At 57.8% G+C, this 22752-nt stretch overlaps 2 protein-coding genes across 2 annotated transcripts; one reads left to right on the top strand and one right to left on the bottom strand.

Annotated features, from left to right (window-relative positions):
* Nucleotides 1–2102: 2102 nt before the first annotated feature.
* NFKBIB (NFKB inhibitor beta) lies at nt 2103–9846 on the bottom strand. Its single transcript, XM_005293192.4, has 6 exons — nt 9229–9846; nt 8278–8383; nt 7289–7517; nt 6549–6637; nt 6197–6430; nt 2103–5055 (listed from the first exon to the last, which is right to left on the bottom strand). The coding sequence occupies exons 1-6, from the start codon at nt 9675–9677 to the stop codon at nt 5008–5010; spliced, it is 1155 nt and encodes a 384-aa protein (XP_005293249.2). The 5' UTR covers nt 9678–9846; the 3' UTR covers nt 2103–5007.
* A 413-nt stretch (nt 9847–10259) lies between these two features.
* SIRT2 (sirtuin 2) lies at nt 10260–22709 on the top strand. The gene is made up of 16 exons (XM_005293191.5): nt 10260–10409; nt 10858–10904; nt 11576–11624; nt 12667–12783; nt 13556–13597; nt 14657–14763; nt 15499–15555; nt 16154–16222; nt 16642–16771; nt 17556–17615; nt 19009–19064; nt 19862–19938; nt 20022–20073; nt 20463–20530; nt 21260–21326; nt 21933–22709. The coding sequence occupies exons 1-16, from the start codon at nt 10394–10396 to the stop codon at nt 22116–22118; spliced, it is 1200 nt and encodes a 399-aa protein (XP_005293248.3). The 5' UTR covers nt 10260–10393; the 3' UTR covers nt 22119–22709.
* Nucleotides 22710–22752: the final 43 nt, after the last annotated feature.

Raw genomic sequence — 22752 nt, 5'->3', positions numbered from 1 at the left:
ATGGCTTCATGAATGCAGTTAGTTGCTCAGTGGTGCCTCTGAAAACCAGGAAGGGGCGAGTTAAGGTGTGACACCCCTGCAAACACACAAGTGATTTTCTCGGGTATGTCAGCTGGGTTCAAGCCAACTTTTACCGGGGATAACTTTTTAAATATTGCTACCCCAAAGGGGCAGTGGCTGTTAGACACTAGAGGAGATCAATTTGGGGCCATAGTTTGACCCTCCAGGATGTGCAAAAAAAAGCTAAGAACTATAAACTACTGATGTCGCAGGGGGTGGGGACAGCTGAAACAACCCCAAATTTGGACTACTAACCCCCCCAACCTTCTTGCGGCTTGGCCGTTTGAGACAATCCAGCTTCCGGCTGGTTTTGCAATGCAATACAAGCCAGCAGAAAGCCCGTGGCCCCTCTCTCGCAGGTGTGAACGGCTCCCCATTCATTTCAGTGGCCTTTACAAACATGCTAAGTACCTCCAGCACGTGGGCCATCTAGTCATGTCACGGACTCCCAGCACGGCAGCATCCGGGCCCCTTCTGTGTACACTCATAAATCAGGCACCGAAGCTTTGACACGTTTCCCTTTTCAGGGTCAAACTCTCCTGGTGGTAGGGGGGCGGTTTTTAAAGATTTTTGTCTTTTGGTGGTGGTGGGGGGGGAAGCCATACCCCACTTGTTCTCCCTGGAGGGAGGACAAGCCGTAATGGGTTTAATCGGCAGCAAGGGAGATTTAGGTGAGATATTAGGACAAACTTTCTGACTCTCAGGGCAGTGAAGCTCCGGAACAGGCGTCCCAGGGAGGTTGTGGGATCCCCGTCCCTGGAGGTTTTTAAGGACAGGTTGGACTTGGTCCTGCCTCAGCGCGGGGGGCTGGACTAGACGACCGCCCGCGGTCCCTTCCAGCCCGACACGTCTCTGATTCGGAGTGCTTGGAAAACGCAGCGCTCTGTAAGAGCTAATGTCACCCTAGGCAGAGCCAACATAAAGCCTAGACGTCAGATTCCTTCAAAACCCCTGGAACGTCTTAGGAGGGGAAAACTGGCTGGCGGACCTAGCTCAGTATCTCAGCCCCGGTTGGATACTCTATTCTGGAAGAAGTGGCTCTATTCCAGGCTAAAGAACAGGAGGACTTGTGGCAGCTTAGAGACTAACACATTTATTTGAGCATGCGCTTTTGTGGGCTACAGCCCACTTCATCAGATGTATTTTCCACTCCACGCATCTGATGAAGTGGGCTGTAGCCTACGAAAGCTTATGCTCAAATAAATGTGTTGGTCTCTAAGGTGCCACGAGGACTCCTCATTCTTTTTGCGGATACAGACTAACACGGCTACCCCTCTGAAACCTATTCCAGGATCGTTATTCCACACGCAAAGTCAAATGATACCAGAATAGCTTAGGCTGCAATAGGTCTGCTGGTCAATGCCAAGTGTGGTCTACACGTCCACTGGGTCACGTGCAGGGGTGTGGAAAATGGAGTGCCTGGCCTAGACACAGCTAGGTCGCTGGAAGAATTCTTCTGTTGACCCAGCGACCACCACCCAGATTAACTCCAGCAGCAGAAAAACAGCTTCTGGCTACACATAAAGCATCTCCCCTGCAGCAGCTGGAGCGCCCGTAGGGTAGACAGGGCCAAAGTAGGCACAGTGCTTCTTTACCGTTACCAGCGAAAGTCCTGGAGCCAGAGCGGGAGTCTCTCTTCTCCCAACACAAGAACAAAGGAAGCATTCGAGGAAACTGAAAAGGTGGCAAATTCAGAACTCCGGAGAGGGAAGTACGCACTGCGTGGGGGGCAGGATGCGGGGCTAGATCAGGGAGGCAGCATGGCCTAGTAGGTAGAGCGCAGGGCTGGTCCTCAGGAGTTCCAGGCTCAGCTCTGCCACTGGCCTGGTGCATGACCTTCCCCTTTCTGTGCCTCAGTTTTCCTGTCTGTAAAATGGGGATAAAATGCTGCTTACCTCCTTTGTACAGCACTTTGAGCTCTATGGATGGGAAGTGCTATGTAAGAACCTGTTATTATTAGAGATGGACTATGGCTGTGATGCTGCGAGTCCAATCCTCTGTCCAAACGCCCTGCCCTCCACACAAACACCAGACACGCTGTATAGGGCAAGCGGTAGTTTTAATCTCATCCCCCATCCCTGGTCAAGAACATACACGATACAGAGAGTGGGGAGAAAGAACACACACACACAGAACCGGATAAAGTTAGACGACAGCTCATACAAAACTCACAACATAGCTTAAAACCCACAGGCACTGGACGCGAGTTATGCGGTCTCTGCGTCTCTAGGCACAGAGCCAGCTGGGGAAATGAACAGACAATGCTTACATAGAAAAAGCCATTTCCCTTCTGCTGAGCCAGCCTCTTCGGCACGGTGTTCGAGAACAATCAGCCAGGGACCAGGTTGCTTTCGGGAGTTAAACTGGGAGAAGCCTCAGATCACTTGGGGGGGGGGTGTTACTGATAGGTGCCTTATATTGGTACAACCCATTCCCCTTCCCAGTGTCAGTATAACGGCAGGCCCACAGATGGGCTTGTACAACTTTAACTAGACAGACACAAAGAGGCAGTGTGGCCTAGTGCATAGAGCCCTGGACCAGGGACTTGCTGAACCTGGGTTCTACTCCCAGTTTGCCCACTGGCCTGCTGGGTGACCTTGTGCCTCCATTTCCCCATCTGTAAAATGGGGACAATGCGCTTGATCTGCTTTGTCATCTCCTGCTGCACAGCGCCAGGGGTTGTTGAAGAGCTACAACTGGTGTGTTAGACAAGCCCTTTAGTAATAAGTACAGAGGCCGAGAGGGCTCAATCCTGGTCCACTTGAGAAAATAATACTTTTCCCAGCATTATTGACTCTAACACAGTCAGGTCCCTCAGTCCTTCGCACTGGGGCAAGTGAACTAAAAATCCAACCCCACTTCCCAGGAAAACTACTGCTTCCGCCCCCCCCTCCCCATGACACATCCAGAACCTCATTAGCCAGCCCCCACCTCCTGGTACTGAGATCACATTGATGTCAGCTAAGGTGCTCGGCCCTTGAGAATTAACCCCCGTCCCCTAAAAAGCAGAGAGCCCCGCTCTTCCCTTACGTTTTGGGCTGGGTTTTCGTTTACAAGAAGCGTGAGAACGTAAAGGAGAAAACGGCAGCCTCGTCAAACGAGGAGGATTTTGTTTAGAATTCGATCTTTTCTCCCCGCACCCTTCCAAAGCTCAAATGGGGGGGGGGGGGGGAGGAGTAGGTCGTACTGAAAAGCCATCTGTAACTAATGCAGACAGTTTCTAAATCAAGTGTCAGGTCTGCTTACGACAGTTCTTCCAAAATTCCCCCCCGGCAAACAGAAGCAATTTCAGACAGCACAGCACCCAGCGGTCCCGTCTCCATTGAGGGTCCACGGTGTTAGATGCAAAGATCAGAGCTAGTCGGGAATCTGACAAACCGTTCCCCCAGGGGGAGGGGGAACCACGTCAATTTGTCAAAGCCAAGGCTACTTGTGAACAGGGCCGCTCTGGCTGACTTGCTCAGTTCAGAACACTGGGAGGGCGCTGGGGGTTTAAAACCGGTGAAACGTCCTGTTTTAACAAGGAAAGGTTCCAGTTTTGGAGTCAAAACAACTTTTGGTTTTGAAATGAATAAATTCAGACTTATAAAACGATCAAAATCGAACGCCTCAACTGAAATGATTTTCAGCCCTTCCGCTCGGGAAAGGCGGAGCTGGGCGTTTTCAGCCCAATTTTGGATCTCCAAAACCGTTATGGGATGGGAAATCCGCTTCCCGCGCGGCTCCAGAAGAGACCCCATCAACACCCAGCGTCAAGTATGGCACGAACGAGGCTTTACAGCCAGTCAACGGGCAGAGAGGAAGAAAACCGACTCCTCGGGGAAAGGAATGAAGATGGTCCCACCTTGCAGTACTGGTGGAGGTGCTTAGACGAAACCAAGATTGGCCAGGTACCAGAGAGGCACGATTCCTACAGACAAGGCACAAACGCAGTCCCTCCTTCTCCACGCCTGACCCAAATCAGACAGCTCCAAACCCACCTTGGCTCTTTCCAACCTCACGCCCCCACCTTTGAGATCTAAAAGGTCTCCCTCTTTGGCCTCTCTTCCCTCCTCTTCCTCACTCTGCTCATAACAGACCCCACCAGCCTCATCTGCTCCTCCTGTGAATTTCTCCCCCGCCCTGCCCGTTTCAATCCTCCTACCCTGCGTCGGAGCTATTGCCCCTGTCTGGCCGTTCGATCCTAAACGCTAGCAGAGGCCCAGATTTTCAAAAGCACTCACCCGCCCTTGTCCTTACAGCCGGGGGAGGAGACCAGGGCTGCACGGCGCTCGTGAAAATCCATCCGCCTCAGTTAGGAAGCGGCTAAAAAGAATCCGGCCCCAAGTACTAAATCCAACTGGAGTAAGGTGGTGCTCCCTGCTTCTCAAGATAAAAGCAAACAGGCCCAAGGTGTCTGAAAGGCAGCTAAAAGCCAGCCAGGCCCGCACCCCGTTTTGTGCAGCTCCCCACTGACCCGAATTGCTTGGTTATGCGACTAGCATCCGTGGACTCCAGCAAGACCCCTTGCACGGGTAGGGATGACGCTCCCGCTTCGAAAGCAAACGGCCGGAGGCTCGACAGGGCAAAGGCTACAGCGAACAGAGAAATCCTGCTGACAATCCATCCCAGCTGCGACTGCAAAAAGCAGCAGGTGCCGAAATACCATTTTTTAAAATTTGAACGTAATCCAAATAACTCGATATAAACCGACTAAACTAAGAAACACGGAGGAAAACGAACAAGTGAGAGGGGAAATAAACGGATTAGATCAAAGCTCTGGTGAATTTTAGCTACTGGTTCCAAGTAACAGCCAGAGACTGCAGCTTTTGGATAAATAATTGGAACTAGCTGGGAACGGAGAGACTGCACCACTGCCAAATTTATTCCCACAGCGGCAGGGCAGGATGCGAGTCTTATGGAGATGGGGGAACGGCTCACGCTGCAGGCGATGCCGGCCCAGCCCCGTCAGTTCTTATAGTGTCCACGGTTGATGACGATGTCGTCGTAGTCCTCCTGAAAAACGGGAGAGCTTCGTTGATGACATTAGCGGGATGGCGGGATCGAAGGGGGCGTGGGCGTGTTTAGAGACGGTTACGCAGCAGGTGGGCAGGGCCAGATTAAAACAACCACGCACACAAAATCTGCCGTCGCTGCCAATGCCCCACGTTCAGCTTTCTTCCCTTCTTGTATTAGGCTCATAGATCCTGAGGCCAGAAGGGACGACTGATCGAGTCTGACTTCCTGTAAAATGAAGGCCTCGGAGCCGCCCTGAATTAATTGCTGTTTGAACTACAGCAGATTGGGGGGGGGAACGGGGACACCACCAATTTTGATTTAAACATTGTCAGTGATGGAGAATCCATCACAGCTCTAGGAAAATTAAGGACTAATTACTCTGTTAAAAATTTGCCCTTATCTCCTGAAGCTAGACAAGTCAATGCTTCCATTTCCAACTGGTGGAAGACTGAAGAGCCATCTACTGTCAAATTTCTCATACCCACGTAGCAGGGCTCGATTGGTGCTAGGGCCGAGTCCTGGCACCTTTAGGCTTGGCAATTCACAGCACTGGCATCTCAGGACTTGCCACGTCAGTCAGGAATGTTAAAAAAAATTGCTCGCGCCCCAGCACCTCTTTTACTACCAATGAAGCACTGCGAGGTAGGTACTTACCAGCTGATCCCATCACCCCTTAACCTGGTCTGCGTTAATCCAATAGACCAGAGACTCGAGGAACTCAATCCCTTTGAAAAGAGACTCCCTTGCTGGTGAAAGACCCCTTTGGTCTGCGCTGCTGCCAATCGCAATGCCAGCTTCCCCACCCATTGTGTTTTAGAGGGACCCACTCTAAGGAGGGGGTTCAGTCTCTGTGGGTCCTGTTTGATCTTCAGTGTCCACTAGGCTTACCCAGGAGGGGGCTAGTTAGTGGCAGAGCGGACTAGGAACCAGGCTGAGACCTGCCAATTCGTTCACCTGGGGGGTGCTACATAGCTAGAGAATGGGAATGGCTTTCCAGCACTGCTGTCTAGCCTCGCTCCTGGAGGGGGAGGAGCTGCTCTAGGACAGAGCAAGGGGGGACGCTTGGCCTGGCTTCGCCCAGGTGCCAGCGGCGCTCCAGCCTCCTGCGGTGTTAATTCAGTACCCCCACCCCACTCACGTCGCTGCTGTCAGCCGGGCTCTCCTCCGAGTCCCAGTCGGGCTCCTCCGAGCCGAACTCCCGGAGCAGCTGCAAGATCTTCTGGCTGGGCCTGTGCACGGCGCTATAGATGGGGGTGTAACCGGCGCTCATCCGGGCCCTCGGGTCCGCACCGGCGCGCAGCAGGCACTCCACCACTTCCGGGCTCTGCGACTCCACTGCCAAGTGGAGGGGACTCCGCCCACAGCTCAGCTCCTGCCAGCGGTGGACAGACAAGTCAGAGAGGCTGCCACGGAGTACTCTGGGAAGGGTAAATGCCTTCGATCTCTTTCCACCCTCCCTGGACACGATCCACACCAGCCCCAGTACTAACCGCCTTGTTGAGATCGGCTCCGGCATCCACAAGGAGCTTGACCACTTCGAGGTCCTTCTGCAGGACAGCCACGTGCAGCGGCGTGTAACCTGTGGAAACCAAGAGCAGACAATTTTGATCAAGTTGATTTCTGTCTCCCTCAGGCCACCTAGCAACCTATCGGTGGACCAGCTGGCTGCTGTCATGGCAACACGAGAGGATTGTTCGCCCTGCTACGGGGGGGGGGGGGGGGGGGGGGTTGGAGAGGGAACAAGACTAGAGGGATCTTTTATGCAGTCTCATTTATTTCTTCGCACCAGTCGTGTCCTGCAGCAGGGAGTTCCACCGGTTAACTTTGGGCTACACAGCAGACTATGTATCCATCCAGCATACTGCTTTTTGGTTTTTGTCACCCCCAAAGTGGCGGGCCTCACTCTCAGTTAAGCCACTTCTGCACTCGAGGCAAACGGGCATCGAAGCCACTTTGGTAGTGGCCAAATTCTGGTGTTCTCTGGCCCTTGGGTATGTTAGAGAAGCCTCTAACTCATGTTCGACCCTCCACAAGCTCGGGGGAGGCAGAGAATAGCTGGAGCGCTACATGCTCTGGCCATGGGAGCTGGGCTGGTGCCAGGTTGTGGTGCCAGCTCCTTATTGGCTGGGGAAGGGGAGGGGAAGGAAGGAGGGTGAGAACGCTCAGGACAAAGGTCCCATGTGTAACGGGCCCAGTGTATTTGCCAGGCGGGTGACGAGAGGCTCCATACCATCATAATTGGTGCAGTCCAACTGAGCGCAGGCGTCATTCCCCTTGCCGGGCCAGTGCCCGCTCAGCGCTGCCAGGAGGCACTGTGCGCAGTCCCGCCAGCCCTCCCGGCATGCCAGGTGCAGCGCTGTGTGGCCAGCTCTCTCCTGCACGCAGAGCCCCGCCCCGGCTGCCATCAGCTTGCGGACAAAGTTGGAGGCGCCGAGGATGACTGCAATATGCAGTGCCGTCTGGAGAAGGGCAACGAGAGAGAGGGGTTGAGAAAGCTTAGGGTAGGTCTCCCCTAAAAGGGGCCTGGTCGATCCTCATCAACAGCACTAGAGAGCACTTCTTTCAGTGGATTTCACCCCAAATTCTCCCAAACAGCTTTGCACTCTATACCCCAGGAACAGTGCTGGGGTAGAAGGCCAGCAGCCAATCGCACAAGAGGGTCAGGAAATTTAGCCAAGGACGCTAGGGTAAATCCACTATTCTCACAAAAGCCGCCTGTAATACTCGGGCGCAGGGCGGACAAGGTCATATCCTCCCTGTGCACGAGGAGCTGTGTGGAAGTCAGTTTATCCGCCTGGGATGAGCGAAGACCCCAGGATGAGTGAAGATCAGCTTACGTCCTGAAACGAAACCTTCCCTGACCCCATCTGGTTGGGACTCCATCGTGCCAGATGTGGTACAAACACAAAGCTAGGGACAGTTCCAGCCCCAAAGAGATAGTTGTGCTCTGTAACTCTCTTCCCTCCTCCCACACGTCATTTATGATGCTGAGGGGCTTTTAACATGGGGTTGTGTTTCATTTTCCAACCAGCACCCCACGCATTTCATAAAGGAGGTGGCATCATGTAGGGACCAGACTGGGAGCCAGTACTCCCGAGTTCTGCCCCCCCGGCTTGCTGTGCAATCTTCAGGCAAGCCAATTTGCCCCCTCATGCCTCAGTTTCCCCACTGTAAAACAGAGGATGATACAGACAGGAAATGCTCCAGTCTCGGCCCAACCTGGCCCAGGTCGTTCTGCAGATCCAAGTATTCCGTCCTAGCCATATACTGCAGGATAGAATCCAGAAAGGCCTCATGTTCATGAATCACAGCCAGGTGGAGGGCTCTGGGGAGAGAAAAACAGATCCCAGTCCAAGCAAAATGAAAAAGCGGTACCGCGCAACTGGCTGAAAATACCGCCCCTGAACGGGAAGTGATTAGCAAGCAGAAGACTCGATCGAGTCAGCAAAGAGCGCACAAGTACCAAGGAGCTGGAGAGGTAGCAGGGAGGCCATAGGGCAAATCTTGTATGCGTTTGGGCAATGGAAAAGGCTCCCAACGGTGACGGATTTTCAGACTATGCTTAAAGTGTCCCAGGACCGAGAGACCAGGGATTGAGGGCCACTGTCAATGGAGACAGCAGGGGACCTGCAGTTTAGGGGTCTGTCTGCTGTGTGTCCGAAGTCCAAAACTAGAGCAAGGGGGTGGCTGTGGGTCAGGACTGAGGAGCCGATGACTCAAAAGACCCACCCCCCACCCCATGCTGCACTTTCTCGGCCAAAATGCCAGTTAAGATCCAAGAGCAGGGGCATCCCTGTCGTTCTGAGGTGCGTTGCTAAGAGCACAGAGCAGTGGGGCCCTGTCCCCGCGTTGCCTTCCACATAACTTAGCCCCCAGGACTGGGACCCGAGGCAGGGCTTTGGAGTCGGGGCTGGGAACAAAGAGACCCTAAGAAGGGACATTACCAAGAGAAAAACGAGGAGCCCTCCTTGTTTGTGCCGATACAGACTAACACGGCTACCACTCCGAAACCTATTACCGAGAGAGGGTTCCCTACATCCTACAAGGGAGCTGCACCGAGGGGGTGATGCCCGGGCCAGCACCAAAGCCAGAGGGAGACACCGGGGTGCCTGAACCCCCCTCTCCCAAGTCACGGACGAGGCTGAACAAAGCAGGCGCCCGCATACTTACGTATCCCCGTCCTCGGTCACGAAGCCCAGGACGTGGTGCAGCCAGGCCTCGGGGGCCACCGCGGGCGTCTCCCCGAGCCGCACGGCCTCCACGCCCTGGGTGATCGCCCCCACCTCCTGCCCCACGGCCGCCCCCCAGCCGGCTTCGTCCTCGCCCAGGGAGTCGCCGAGGGCAGAGTCCAGGCGCTCCGAGCCCGACCCGCAGGAGTCGGGGGTCTTGGGGCCACCGGGGTCAGAGGTCACGGGGCGACCCCCGGGGCAGGGGTCAGAGGTCACGCTGACGGCAGTAGGGGGGTGCGGGGCCCCCAGGCCCTCCTGGATCTGGCTGAGCTGCCCCTCGCTCAGGGAGCCCAGGCCGCTGTCGCACCAGTCCTCGCCCGCCTCCGGCCGCTTGGCCTCGCCCGGCCCCGGCCCCGGGCCCGGCCCCGCCCGCTGCTGCGGCTCCGCCATCGCTGTGCGACCCGCCCTAACCCTGCGGCTCGCGGGGCGCCGCTGCCATGCCCGGGCCGGCGCCGCTGGCTCCGGGGCGCCCAGGGACGGGAGTTCGGGGCCCGGGGAATTCCCCAGCGCCCCAGCCAATCCGCGGCGGCGGCCTGGGGCCGCGGGGCAGGCTGGGAACTTCGCTCAGGTCTGGGCGCGGGGCAGGCTGGGAGTTGTGGTGCTGGGCGCGGGGCAGGCTGGGAGTTGTGGTGCTGGGCGCGGGGCACGCTGGGAGTTGTGGTCCTGGCCGCGGGGCAGGCTGGGAACTGTCAGTCAGGCTCGGGCGCGGGGCACGCCGGGAGTTGTGGTCCTGGCCGCGAGGCATGCTGGGACTGGTGGTGCTGGGCGCGGGGCACACTGGGAATAGGGGCGGGGCGCGGGGCACGCTGGGAACTGTCAGTCAGGGCCGGGCGCGAGGCAGGCTGCAAGTTGTGGTGCTGGGCGCGGGGCACGCTGGGAACTGTCAGTCAGGGCCGGGCGCGAGGCAGGCTGGGAGTTGTGGTGCTGGCCGCGGGGCATGCTGGGACTGCTGGTGCTGGGCGCAGGGCACGCTGGGAATAGGGGCGGGGCGCGCGGCACGCTGGGAGTTGTAGTTCTGCCGCGGGAGGCGGACCCGGTCCCGAGCCGCAGTCGGGCCTGGCGGAGCCGAGCGGGGCAGGCACCGGGGCAGCCCCGCGCCGGGATCTATGGCCGAGCGGGACGGTAGATAGCGGGGACCCCCCCCAGCTATGGCGGCTCACCCTGCCCCGGCCCCCCGCGTCATCGGGGTCCCCCCCTTCCCGGGGTTCCTCCCCCCCCCGCCCCTCCCAAGTCATGGGCCTCCCCTGCGCCCCCCGGGGTCCCCCCCTTGTGCCCCGAGTCCCCACTGCCCCCCCTTCCCGGGGACTCCTTCCTCCCGCCTCCCCCCCCCCCGGTCACAGGCACCCCGCTTCCCCTCCTGTCCCCCGAGTCCCTGGGGTCCCCCCTTTCCCTGGTGGGCGCCTGTTTCCCTGCACCCTGAATCCCTGGGGACCTCCCTTTCCTGGGGGGCTCCTTCCCCCTGCCCCCCAAGTCACTAGCGTCCCCCCCACACCCCTGAGCCAGCGGGGTCCCCTTTCCTCCCAGGCCCTTTCTGATAGTAACTTGGATTTTTTTCCTTTCTGTGTCACAGCGGCGAGTGCCGGAGAAATTGAGGCAGAGAGGGGCTCAGACTCGCCTGTGAGTATTTGGGGGAGGGGTGTGGAAGAAGTCAGGGTTCCCTTTTGTGGTGAGGCCCAGTGAGCTTGGTGGGGAGGGTGCATGTACTTGGTCTGAGCTAACCCATTGCAACCAGGGACAAGGGGAAACCCCATCCGGTCCTAGCTAACCCTGTCCCTCCTGTCTGCCGTCTGTCCCCAGCGCTCAGCCCCGTGTGGCTTTCAAATCCCACAGCAGTGACACTGGACTGCGGTGAGAGTCTGAGCCAACAGCTGTGCAAATTGTCCCTTCTGTGTCTGGCGTGAAAATCCTTAGAGGGACGGAGTTTGGTCCTGATCTTCAAACCCTTCTCTGGTGATAAACCACCAAAGCACGCTCCCTCGTGGAGCCAGGAGTCCTGACCCCACATCTCCCTGCTCTAAAACCGACTCGACCCCACTCCCCTTCCAGAGCTGGATAGAACCCAGGGTCCTGATCCCCCCCCCAAGCCCCCACTCCAGTCATTTAGACCCCACTTTCCTCCCGCAGCTGGGGCTAGAACCCAGGAGTCCTGACTCTCCTTGGTTCCAATTCCCCAGCCGATTCTACCCCAGACTGAGATACTTCTAACAGTAGCCACTAAACATAGAAGACAGTTCTGTGTTCACGTTGCCTTACTTCACCGACTGATCTTTCTATAATTTGTTCTTCAGGACTCCGATTCTGACTCCGAAAACGGTGGCGCCTCTGGAGAGTCTGAAAGTAGGTGGCTTGTGCATTATTGTAGGGGCGGGATGGGGAGCGTGGGGAGGCCAAGCTGTGTGGGCTTCCTTTGGGATGCAGAGGGGCTGGACTGTGCATAGCCAGCTAGTGAGAGCCTGTGAGAGCCAGCTGGGTCTATTAATTTATGGCTATTCCTTCCTCTCGGGAGGCTCTAAAGCATCGGGTGAATCTGCAGTTAGACCAGCTTTTTCTGTCCGGGTTTCGAGGCAAAAACTGGTCTGTGGCTGGAATCGGGATTGAATAAGCTTTGTTGATTACGCTTGTCGGGCTCCTGAACGCCTCCTGGTTTCTAACATATTTGTCCTCATAACACCCTGGGAGGCAGGGCAGCACCATTATTCCCAGTGTACAGATGGGGAAACTGAGGCATGGAGCCTGCCAGTCCGGCGACACCACCTCCACAAAAGACGTTAACTGAACTGTCAGGCGCGCTTTTCTTCTGGTTTCGCTGCGTCGCCACTGGGGGTTCTGCTGGCACAGCTGTGTTGCCTAGTGGGCGCGAACACTCCTAGCCCACAGAGCTGCTTGGGGAGAACTTTGCAGCGTACGCCAGGCCCGAGTGACTTGTCCGGTGTCCCACAAGGAGTCCGTTGCAGAGCTGTGATTTGAACCCTAACCACTGGGCCCTCCTTCCCCTCTTACGTAGCATCTTCAGGGCACTTTCCAAACATTAACTAATTTTCACAATCATCCCCCTCTTTGAGATTGGGAAATGGGAAGAAATGGGTTCCTGAGGGGGAAACTGAGGCATAGGGCGGGGCACTGCCTTGCCCAAGACTGCTCAGTAAGTCCGTGGAGGAGCTGGGATTAGAACCCAGGTATCCTGGCTCCCAGCCCCTCCTGCACTAACCACTACCTCCACTTCCTTCCCACAGCTGGGGATAGAACCCAGGAGTCCTGGCCCCCGGCTTCCCTGCTGTAGCTACTAGCCCCCCACTCCCTTTCCAGAGCTGGGAACAGAATCCAGGAGTCCTGGCTCCTAGGGGACCCCAGCGGCTAACGTTTGTTCTGTCCCTTTCAGTGGATTTCCTGCGACACCTCCTTTCCCGGACGCTGGGCCTGGGCAGCGAGAAGCCAGAGAAGGTGCTGGATGAGCTGACGTTGGATGGAGTGAGCCGCTTCATGCAGAGCGAGAAGTGTAAGTTGACTCTCCCTTCTTGGGAGGAAGCTGCCCTGAGACCAAGCCAGGGGGCCAACCCTCATTCTGATCCCCCAAACGGGAAGGGGAAGGCGCTGGGGGTAACCATGCCTGGAAGAGACCGGGGGCCAGAGGGGCTGCCGAGAGGGAGGCATAGAGCCGACCGTGAATGTGGCAGGGACTCCATGCTGGTGTAATGTACAAGCCGGGGGACAAGTCTGACTTGCACAGCTCCTGTGCTGCTGGGAGAGATCCAGCCTCCGTGGGCCTGATCCGCGGTTACTCCTTCTCGGCACTTGGGACAGGCTTGCTGGAGGTGTCTTTAAACCTCCCTTGTGCCGCTCGTGTTCTGGGCCTGGCATAACTTAGAGCTGCCTCAGGGCTGCTCTGCTGGGTCTCTGCTTCCCATGGCCCCTATGAAGCAGAGAATTGCCATAGTGCAGTGAGTTCTGGTCCCCCATGCTGGAAGCGGGGGCCTTTATGCCAGCTGGGGAGGCCCCTAGGGATGCTCTTAGAGGGCTGTTCCTCCCCGGAGCGGCACAGAGGGGCCTGCGCGTCACTGCAGATCAGGACCTGGTCCAGCAGAGGTCAGGAGTGCAGTTTTGATCTAGATCTTAGACCTGAGAGTCTAGAGGTTTGCAAATTGGGCCAGGTGGCTGCCGTGAAGTCTACCAACGCCACCCGCCCTCCCCCGGAAGCGCCGAGAGCATGGGGCTGTTTCCCGAGTAGCTTTCCAGAGTCAGGTTTGACGCCTCCCTCTGTTACCTTGCAGGCAGGAACGTCGTCTGCATAGTGGGCGCTGGGATCTCAACCTGTGAGTACAGCAGCGGCGCGGCGGTTAGATCGTTCACTTTGAAAAGAAACCAGCGCGTAGCAATAAACCGAGGGGGTTCTGATACGGCTCAGTTTCCCCTAGTGTTTCTATAGCGCTTTCCATCCCAAAGCTGTCTACAAGCCACTGCTGAAATGCAGCCACCTCTGGGGTGGAACGCGGCAGCTGTTTGTACAGGGATCGCTCGCCCCTCCACGGAAATGCAGACGACTCTTGAGGTTGGCAGCTGTTTGTACTGGTCCCTCCTCCAGTGCTGAGACGCAGCCAGTTCTGGGGTTGGGGCACAGCAGCTGTTTATGCAGGGATCACGCATCTGCCTCTGGTGTGGAGCGTGACAGTTGCACAGTGAAGATGAATCCTGGATCTGATTGAAAGTGCAGGAGGATGGCGGGGAGGCAGGATGGAATAGTGCTGTCTGGAATTTGACCAGGACGCTGTCTCTAATGCCAGGGTGTTATTGGGCAGAAGGGAGGGGGAAGGTGCTATGGGACCTTGAGCGACCAGGAACGTTCAGGACTTGAAGTCTTGTTTGAAAGACAGCAGCTCTGGCATCACAGCGCCCCCTGTTGGGCAGTGGCGGAGCAGTTCGTGGGGTTATATTGCACATCCAGACTTGCACAGTGGCCGAGTTTCATAGCCAAAGCACCTGGGCAGCAAGACCCAGCACTGAGGTATGTGGCCAGGAACTTTATGACCTAGCACTGGTCAGACTCGCAGAAGACCTGTCCTCACCTGGAGTGGGCTCCCTGAAAAACCTGGGATGGATTCTGTGGGGAGTTGGGGGACTTTGGCTGTTCCCAAGTCCCGGTGAAGAATCCAGAATCCCTAGAACCTGATAGCTCTGCCCACGGCTGATCTAAAACGTGCGGGTGGCACCCCAGAAAATGAGTGTTACGAGAAAACTGCTCCCCTGCTAGGCTGAGGGACAAGGAAGTGACCAGCCCCTTGCTAGAGGGCTCCCCCGGCATTGAGGCATCCCATTGACCAACACCGCTCGGCATTTGGGTGGGTTTTCCAAGAGGCTCCCCTTGTATCCCTCAGCCGCGGGGATCCCGGACTTCCGGTCGCCCGGCACGGGGCTCTACGCCAATCTGCAGAGCTACAACCTGCCGTACCCTGAAGCCATCTTCGAAATCAACTACTTCAAGGTAGCACCCTGGGTTCCTCCTGCCTCGGAGATCTCCTTCCATAGCGATCGAGCGTTGCCCGGTGGGCCACCTAAATGGTCCCTTTGATCAGTTTCACCCTCCCACATCCTAAAGAATTCCCCTCCATCGTCAGCACTTGCAGACACGTCTTATTCTTGTCCAGCCCTGGTACCTGGGGCAGCCAGTGTCTGGTCCCCGACCGAGGATGGATTGACGTTAAAAACACGACTGGGACTCGCAAAACTGCTCATGTTTCTAGTCTCATTAGGGGAAACTGTCCCAGTTTAACCTCCTGAAGATCTCGGGGATAGACACTGGCACCTCCGATTTCTAGCCGACCGGCCAAACTAAACCCCTGTCTCTCTGAGACACAGGCAGCCTGGCACAAGGGAGGGCCAAGCATTGGTAGCACCCCGCTATAGCCCAGGGGAGCTCGGCACTGGGCTGTAACGCAGGGATGGAGGAGTCCGGAGCACCAGAAATCGGGAGCCGTGTTTGTTTTGCACAGAGGTGGGGGTGGAGTTCAAATACCAGGGCACAGGGAGAATTGGGGGTGGCCGAAGAACTCCCCCACCCCTGCTTGAAGGCCTGATCCTGAGAAGTGTTTGCCAAACCCCAGAACTGCGGGGACTGCTCAGTGAGGAATCATGTTGGGGGACACGGGATTTGTTCTGAATCTGTCAACCAAACTTAGCCCCACCCACCCAAAACGTTTGTCTGTTTCCCTCCACACAGCAACACCCGGAGCCGTTCTTTGCCCTTGCCAGGGAGCTGTATCCAGGACAGTTTAAGGTAAATCCAGCCGGAGCTATCGGATGCTCTTCGCTTTCTCTAGCATCTTAATACAGAGGCGTTGTGTAGCGCTGTGACCCAGAGACTGAGCGCCAGAGCTCCCGGGTTTTTCCTTATTCCAGGGAAGGGAAGGGGTCTGGTGGCCAGAGCAGGGGTCTGGGAGCCGGGACTCCTGGGCTCTCGGATCCTGGCAGGGTATTTGGGAATAGATCGCAGATCAGATGAAAAGGCCCAGCCAGACACGCCCCTCTCTCCAGATCACAGCGCTAGCCCCTCCGGGCTGTGTTGGCCCAGATCCATGGATCCTAGCCTGGCATAGCCTTGCCATGGTAGATCAGACAGATGGGCCCAGCTGGTCTGGTATCCCCTCCCTCTTTCCCCATTGGGTCACACCAACCGGCCAATCTGAGGCTGTCCGGCCTCCAGCCGCTGCCCCGCTGGAAGGTGTAGAACCCCCCTTGCTGGCAGTCCAAAGCCAGGGGGTGAGATTTCCTCCTCCCCCCGCGAGCTGGGCATCAGCTGGTGTGAAGAAAAGGCAGGGACAGCTGCTGTTGACCTACAAGGGAATCCTCAACACCGTCCCCCTGCTCCGTTCCAGCCCACCGTGTGCCACTACTTCATCCGGCTGCTGAAGGAGAAGGGTTTGCTGCTGCGCTGTTACACGCAGGTGGGTGACCCCTGGAAGGCCCAGCGAGGTTGTGGGGGGCATGGGGGTGGGCTTAATACACTTAACAAGCTGGGACTCCCAGCCCATGGGAGGGGGCACCGCCCCTCTTCATTCCAGCAACGCCCCCCAAGCTACTGAGGGACACCCCTCCCCGTGCTCCAGGAGCCTTCCTGCTGCTCGCCAGCCCAGCTGAACTACTTGCTGACTTCCTGCTCTCCAGCAGGTTGGGCACCGCCCCCTTTAAAGGGCCAGCCACACTGTGATTTGGGGCGGAGGGGGATCTAAGTGGGGCATTCAGGGGCGTCAGCTCAGCCTGGGGGCAGTGAAACTAGGCCTGGTCAGTTTCACTCCCTGGGTCTCGGTCCCTGCCCAGCCCCGCAGCGTTACAAGGGGCAGGTGGGCGTGTCCGTCCCTTGCAGAATATTGACACGTTGGAGCGGGTGGCCGGACTGGACCAGGAAGATCTGGTGGAAGCCCACGGCACCTTCTTCACCTCTCACTGTCTCAGCTCCTCCTGCAAGAAACAATACACCCTGGACTGGATGAAAGGTACCTCTGCCCCCGGTTCTCCTTAGCAACCCTCCATCAATGGCCACACCGTTCAGCGTCCCCGTGGGGCCCCAGTCCGTCGCCGATCGAGATGGGCATAGTAATCCACCAGGCCCTGTTAATCCCCGTCCGTTCCAGGAGCTCCCACCCTGCCAGTAAGAGAAGGGGCCTGGGGAGACCAATCAGCCTGAGGACGTGACAGGAGTGAAGCAAAGATTCCTGCCAGGTTCTCCCCCAGCGAATGGACGGCCTGCGGGGGGCGTGAGAGGCTGGGGGAGAGTCTGTCACGTGCAGGCTTGTCCTGAGCTAGGAGCTCTGGTTAATGGTGGGAGCAAAAACCATGGGACTCGCCAGGGTGGTAGCCAGACGCCTGCAGGCTCGAAAGCGAGGCGGAGCTCGGGCGGTCTCTAGGTCTGCATAGCGCTCAAGAGGACGAGGCTGGCATTCATGTTCCCTTGGGTTTCTGCACGAAGTCGAGACCTCAGGAATTGCCCGCCTGGATCAGACCAGAGGCCTGTCTAGCTGGGTATCCCGTCTCTGACGGTGGCCCAAAGCTGCAGAGGAAGGCGCCGGATGTGGCGTGATCTGCCGTCACGTTTGCTAGTTTCCTGATCTCTTGAGTGTTAGGAATCTGCTCGAAGCTTTCAGGTCTCTTCCAAAACCCGTTAGAATCGCCAATGTTCATAACTTGCCATTGCTTCCCATCAGAGCCGTCTGTTCCCGCCTCCTCCAAAGCTGAGCGGAGAATCTGGCCGCTGACTTTCATTCCTTTTCCCTCTTTCAGAAAAGATTTTCTCGACTGTCACCCCCAAGTGCGACAAATGTCAGAGTCTGGTGAAGCCGGGTGAGTGTCTAGTTCTCGCCCACTGGTGATTCGTTCGGGGGGGATGAGGCTAACCTGGTCTACACTAGGAACGTACATTGGTCTCGCTCGTGTCTTAGGGGCGTGAAAAATCCACCCCCCACCCCCTGAGGGACACAGTTATACCGATTTAACCCCCGGTGTAGACCGCGCTGGGATGACAGAAGAATTCTTCCGTCGATTTAGCCATCACCTCTCAGGGAGGTGGATTCCCTGTGCCGATGGGAGAACCCTTCCCATCGGCGTAGGTCGTGTCTACACTGAAATGGTGTCGCTGCGCCACTGTAACGCTTTGAGTGTAGACGTACCCTAAGAATTGGAGCACGGATCTCTCTTCCTGTCTGTCTCTGTGTATGTCTCTGCTTCTGCACTGTAGTCTGGAAGAGCAGTTTAGCAGATACTGGTAATAACAACGCTCTTCTCTTCTGATCTTCCTTCGGCTCCAGGGAGCTCGAAGGGTTTAGCAAATCTGAATTTGCAGCTCCCCTGAAAAGCAGTGAGGAGAATTCTGTCTCCACCTCTGAAAATGCAGCCATCTCTAGGGCAGAGCGCAACAACGGTTTAACAGCGGGCAGCAACGGTTGAGGACAGGAAGTGAAGAATCCCGTATCCAATTGAAATGGCAGAGGTGGGAGGGCAGGGAGAGGAAGGTGATTTCTAGGGAGGTGGAATGAAATTCTCCCAAGACTTGTATGTTTCTGGGGCTTTTTGTTCCAAAAGTGGTTTACAAACATAGGTGCAGAGCATGGTTGAAATGCAGCCACCTCTGGAATGGAGGGCAGCAGCTGTTGAAAACGGCCCGCAGCACGGTGACTGGAAAGCCAGTTTTGGGCTAAGGATGCTAGAGCAATCGCGTTCTCCTGGGATAAATTCCCCACGGACGGTATTTTTATTATTTGTGTAGTGGTCGCACCTGGGGTCCTCGTTCGTGCCTTTGTGCTAGGTGCTGTACATGTTTGTTGCTATTAGATGTATTATGGTAGCACCTTGGGGTCCTAGGCTGTGGACTTGTCCGGGACCAAGCCTCTATTGTGTCAGGGGCTGTACAAGCACAGAACAAACACATGGTCCTTGCCCCAAAGAGCTATATTCACATACAGCAGACAGGAGCTGGGGGCTTCTAGGGGGTGTCTGAAGTCTATGGGGCCAGATCCCCAGCTGGTGTGAGTTGATGTCGCTCCCTGGGAGTCAGTGGGGCCAGATCCCCGACTGGTATAAATCAGCCAGAGCGCCACTGACTTCATGGAGCATTGCTGACCTATCCTAGCTGAGGATCCGGCCCCGGGAGGCTGCCGACCTGCCGTTGCTCCTACCCGACGCCTTGGCTTCTTCTCGGCCCTGGTGCATTGAGTGTGACGGCTTCTCTTCTCCCTAGATATCGTGTTCTTTGGGGAGAGCCTGCCCCCCCGCTTCTTCACACTCATGCAGTCGGTAAGTGCCCCGGCCGGCCATGCGCCCAGCGTCGGCTCCCCAATAGATACCTGCCCACCACCAAGTCCTGAAGCAGCGGGAATCTGTCTTTGATGCAGGCAGGATACCAGGGTTGATGGGCCGGTTGCTCTGAGCTGGGGCAGCAGCAGGGAGCGTGGGGAGGGATCCTCGGTTGGTCGATTGGGGACCAGGGAGGATATACAGGGCTGGGTTGGCCCATTGGTCTGACCTGGAGGGGAATACAGGGCTGGGTAGGAATATGGGACTGGATGGACCCATTGGTCTGACGCGGGGGGGAACACAGGGCCGGGGGGAGTCCATTGATCTGACGTGGGGGGGAACACGGGGCCGGGGGGGGGTCCATTGATCTGACGTGGGGGGGAACACGGGGCCGGGGGGGTCCATTGATCTGACGGGGGGGGGAACACGGGGCCGGGGGGGGTCCATTGATCTGACGTGGGGGGGAACATACGGCCGGGGGGGTCCATTGATCTGACGTGGGGGGGAACACGGGGCCGGGGGGGGTCCATTGATCTGACGTGGGGGGGAACACGGGGCCGGGGGGGGGTCCATTGATCTGACGTGGGGGGGAACACGGGGCCGGGGGGGTCCATTGATCTGACGGGGGGGGAACACGGGGCCGGGGGGGTCCATTGATCTGACATGGGGGGGAACACGGGGCCGGGGGGGTCCATAGGGCTGATCGTCGGGGCAGTAGGGGGGAAGGGGGGAGATTACCAGCCCCATGGTGGCGGCTGGCAGCACGGCGCTAACCCTCTGCCCCGCACTCCCGGCAGGATTTCCAGAAGGTGGACCTGCTCCTCATCATGGGCACGTCGCTGCAGGTGCAGCCCTTCGCCTCCCTCGTCAGCAGGTGGGTGGTGCTCCGGGGCCGCCTGCCAGGCCCCTGGCTGTGGGTTGCCCGCTCCTGACCTCCCCTCTCCTTGTCTGACGCAGGGTGCCCACAAACACCCCGAGGCTGCTGATTAACAAGGAGAAGACGGGGCAGGTGAGGTGCCCGGGAGCTGCGGGGAACGAGTGCTCGAGCGGGTACCGACTGGCAGGGACGACGCCACCCTGCCGGCCTGACGTGCTTGGCTGCATCCTGCCAGGGGAAGGGGGTGGAATTAGCGCTGTTGGGGGTGGGAGGGAGGCAGTTGTGATGCCCTCCCTCCCCCCCCAAGTTTTTTTTCCCCCACCCGCGCCCCAAAATCTTGGGCGTCCACCTAGCAAGCCCCAGGAGAGGAGTGGGGGGGGGGCACGGTTCAGGGTTTCTCCAGGGGGCTCATATAATCTCCCGGTGGACCCCAGGAGCCCCCCCCCCCCCCCCCCCCCCCCCCCCCCCCGCAGCCGCCTGGGAGCCTGTCTGTCCTCACCGGTGGTCTGTCTTGTCTGCAGAGTGATCCCTTCATGTCCCTGATGGGCCTCAGCACCGGCATGGACTTCGACTCGGAAAAGGCCTACAGGCAAGTTCCCTGGGAACAAGGGGCCAGGGCGGGTCGCACAGCCCACCCTGAGAGAGGGGTGACGGTCAGGGATGGCCCATTCCGTTGCTGGGGGGCAGGGCTGGGTCCGCCCGGCTCCTGGGGTGGAGGGACAGGAAATGGGCTAATGTTTAGGGCAGGGGATGGGGGGCCAGGACGCCTGGGTTTTCTTCCCAGCTCCGGGAGGGGAGTGGAGTCTAGTGGTTAGAGCAGGAGGGCTGGGAGCCAAGACTCCTGAGTTCTGTCCCCAGCTCTGGGAGGGGAGTGGGGTCTAGTGGTTACAAGAGACAGAGCTGGGAGTCAGGGCTCCTAGGTTCTGTCCCTGGCTCGGGGTGTGTGCGTGTGTGTGTGTGTGGGGGGTGTCTAGTGTTGAGAACCGGGCATGGTGAGAGCTACGCCTCTTGGCTTCCTGCCCTGCCTTTGCCACTGAGTTGCTGAGACCTTGAGCAAGTCGCCCAACCTCTACGTGCCTCAGTTTCCCCTCTGTAAAACCGGGCCAGTGATCCTTCACAAGGAGGGAGATCGCTGATGCTGAGAAAGCCCTTTCAGATCCCTAGCTGATCGGTGCTAGAGACGGGCAGCGGGCTTTTCCGCCTCCAGGGCAGGTCATCCGAGATCTGGGGTGGGGGTGTTCTCCCCGATCACAAAGCCGTTTCATTAACACCTGCTTGTTGGCTTCTTCCCCCGCGGGGCTCTCCCTCCCCGCCCCAGGGATGTGGCATGGCTCGGGGAGTGCGACGAAGGCTGCACCGCGCTGGCCGAGCTGCTGGGATGGAAGGTATGGACTCCTTTCCTGTGTATTCCTGCCTCCCCGTGTCTACGCACCATCCCAAAGTCCTATGCACCCTCTTCTTAAGAGTCAGGGCGTCAAGCCCAGGTGTCCTGGCTAGAATCCGAGCTCCGGTGACCCCATTTGCTTGGAGCTGCCTTTGCTCCGGGCCTGCTTAAGAAGTTGCCGCATTGCGCCCCAGAAGATGCTGTGTTTCAGCTCTGGGTGAGCGATTCACAGACATACAGTTGCCCTGCCCTTCCCCAGAGGTGGCTGCATTTCATAGGGGCGGTATGCGATCCCTATACAAACCGCTGCCGTGCTCTGCTCCAGAGTTGACTCCACCTCCGTGTTGGATGAGGGATCCCTGTATAAACAGCTGCCCCGCCCCACCCCAAAGGCGGCTGCGTCTCAGCGCCGGGTGAGGGATCTCTGGATACACAGTACGGCAGAGCGAGCTGAGATCGTGGAGGAGGAAAGCGCCTCTCTCAAGGACAAGGTGGCACAAATGGTGCCACCAGAGATCTTTGCTTTAGTCCCCTTCCCAGGGCAGCCAACTTCTCCCCTGCTCTGCCCCCTTGCTCGCCAGCCCCACTGCCCTGTGTTTTTGTGCAGAACGAGCTGGAGGAGCTGGTGAAGAAGGAGCACTCTGCCATCGATGCCAAGTCGGGGCAGGCAGGCGAGGCCGGGAGAAGCCCTTCCCCTCCCCCGGCTGGGGCCACGGCAAGCCCCTCCCCTCCCCCAGCGAAGCCGGGGTCATCGCCCCAGAAGGAAAGCGACGCCGGAAGCAAAGCGGAATGATGGAGCCCGGCCGTGGCTGGCGAGGGCCGTTAATTGGAGCGGATTAGAACTCACCACTGCCTGGACTGTCTCCCCCTACGAGGGGTGAGAGCCATCTCTGATCTAAAGAGGGCTGGGAGCTGGGATCACCCCAAGTTTGCAGCTCAGAGGGGAGGGGGGTCTGGGATCAGAGAGGCTGGGGAAGGGATGAGATTCAGGGGCGTTTGACTCTGGAATCGCCTATCCCGGGTGAGCAGGGGCTGCTCTGAATCATTTCGCGCTAACCACGTGTTTCGTTATTTCCCCACCGAGCGAGAATAACTGAAATCCAGGGCTCACGGAGAGCACCGCAAGAGAGACTTGCATTTCCTTTCTAATTCGTTCCCCCAGCTGGGATCCCGTTTCCCTCCGAGACCCATCTCGCTAACGTGCCAGGCCCCACACTTCCCGACAAGCGGCGCCAAAGCTAGTAGGTGTATTCGGGCTGAAAATCGAATACCGGCACGTTACGCGATTCCCCCCCTCCCCCCTGTGCTCGGTGTTTAATTTGGGTTAGTTATTGCAATGTATTAAGTATCCCTTGACTATTAAATTTTAGCATCTTGGAGGCAAGACTCGCGTTGGCTTTTGGGTCTCTCTCCCTCCGACATGAATG

The sequence above is a fragment of the Chrysemys picta genome, chromosome 17 (genome assembly GCF_011386835.1).
Source record: "Chrysemys picta bellii isolate R12L10 chromosome 17, ASM1138683v2, whole genome shotgun sequence".
NCBI lineage: Eukaryota > Metazoa > Chordata > Testudines > Emydidae > Chrysemys > Chrysemys picta.
The sequence above is the reverse complement of the archived record's forward strand: the minus strand, read 5'-3'. Positions and strand labels throughout refer to the sequence as shown.